At 39.4% G+C, this 1,001-nt stretch overlaps 1 protein-coding gene across 1 annotated transcript in view; it reads right to left on the bottom strand.

Moving 5' to 3' along the window:
• LOC107577046 (tumor protein p63-regulated gene 1-like protein) overlaps window positions 1-918 on the bottom strand; it is a gene marked incomplete at its 5' end in the record, with an annotated part of 3,330 nt that extends 2,412 nt beyond the window's left edge. Inside the window, 3 exons of the mRNA XM_016263164.1 lie at window positions 183-308; window positions 399-449; window positions 803-918. Of these exons, the coding sequence (XP_016118650.1) occupies window positions 183-308; window positions 399-449; window positions 803-918 (293 nt within the window). The remainder of the gene's footprint in view (window positions 1-182; window positions 309-398; window positions 450-802) is intronic.
• Window positions 919-1,001: the final 83 nt, after the last annotated feature.

Raw genomic sequence — 1,001 nt, 5'->3', positions numbered from 1 at the left:
CACACACACACACACACACACACAAAGTTTAATACGACCTAAATCTAGTTTCGATTTTTAAAGTTTGTTATTATAATGTTCTAATTAACATAACGGTGTGGATAAAGCCATGGGACATTTGTCATTTAATGACAACGTCAATCAGCAGATTGTATCTTGTGCTTGAGAATAAAGTGTTTTACTTGTTGAGGGATTTTGGGGGAAACTCAAACTCGCCGACTGAGATCGTGTCCACAGCGTTCAGGGAAATTCTGATGACCTGCTGACACTGGAGGTTTATGAAGTCATATTTGCACACCAACAAAGACCTGTAACAGACCAGCAGCTCGTTCAGAACCCGTTTGCGGATACTAGCAGTTAAACATCCATTCCGGTGAAAACTTACAGTACTCTCTTACCTCTCAGTTATAAGAACCAGTCTCTCTTTTTCATTGTTCCAGTGATCGATTCTGTGGTCAAATATAAAGAGGACATGAAGCCGGCTGAACAGACATCCGTCAAATTCTGCAGCAAAACATACTGTAGAGGTACCATGGTACAGTGATGTTATGAGATATTAGTATCACGGTACTTTAATGGATGCCATATTACTGACAGCGACTACAATTAAATCCCATGGTATTTACATAGCAATCCAAGGTAAATCAAAAGTACATGAAAAAAAAACACCATAGGATTTCCCAAAAGCCATGGTATGTTTTTGTGTGAAGGTTGCAATCTATATCCACTGAAGGCCCTTCTGTTCATTTAGAAATTCATGCAATAAAAGTGATATTGTGCTAAGAAATGGCAATAGACTCACTCAGCTAGCAGCCACACGCTAAGAACCTCTCCGTCTTCTGAAGGCAAAGCAACCGTGCGGATATCATTGACTGCCTGCTCTATGGTTCCTGGCTGAGACCAGAACAAAAACAGCACCTAATTTAGATGCTTGAAACAACGTCAAATGGATGTCAAAAAAAAAAAAGATACAACTTATTTCTACTGTGTAGTTAAAGTCC

Source organism: Sinocyclocheilus grahami, unplaced genomic scaffold (genome assembly GCF_001515645.1).
Source record: "Sinocyclocheilus grahami isolate Dianchi unplaced genomic scaffold, SAMN03320097.WGS_v1.1 scaffold4955.1, whole genome shotgun sequence".
Taxonomy (NCBI): domain Eukaryota; kingdom Metazoa; phylum Chordata; class Actinopteri; order Cypriniformes; family Cyprinidae; genus Sinocyclocheilus; species Sinocyclocheilus grahami.
Note: the sequence above shows the minus strand (reverse complement) of the source record. Positions and strands in the feature narration are given on the sequence as shown.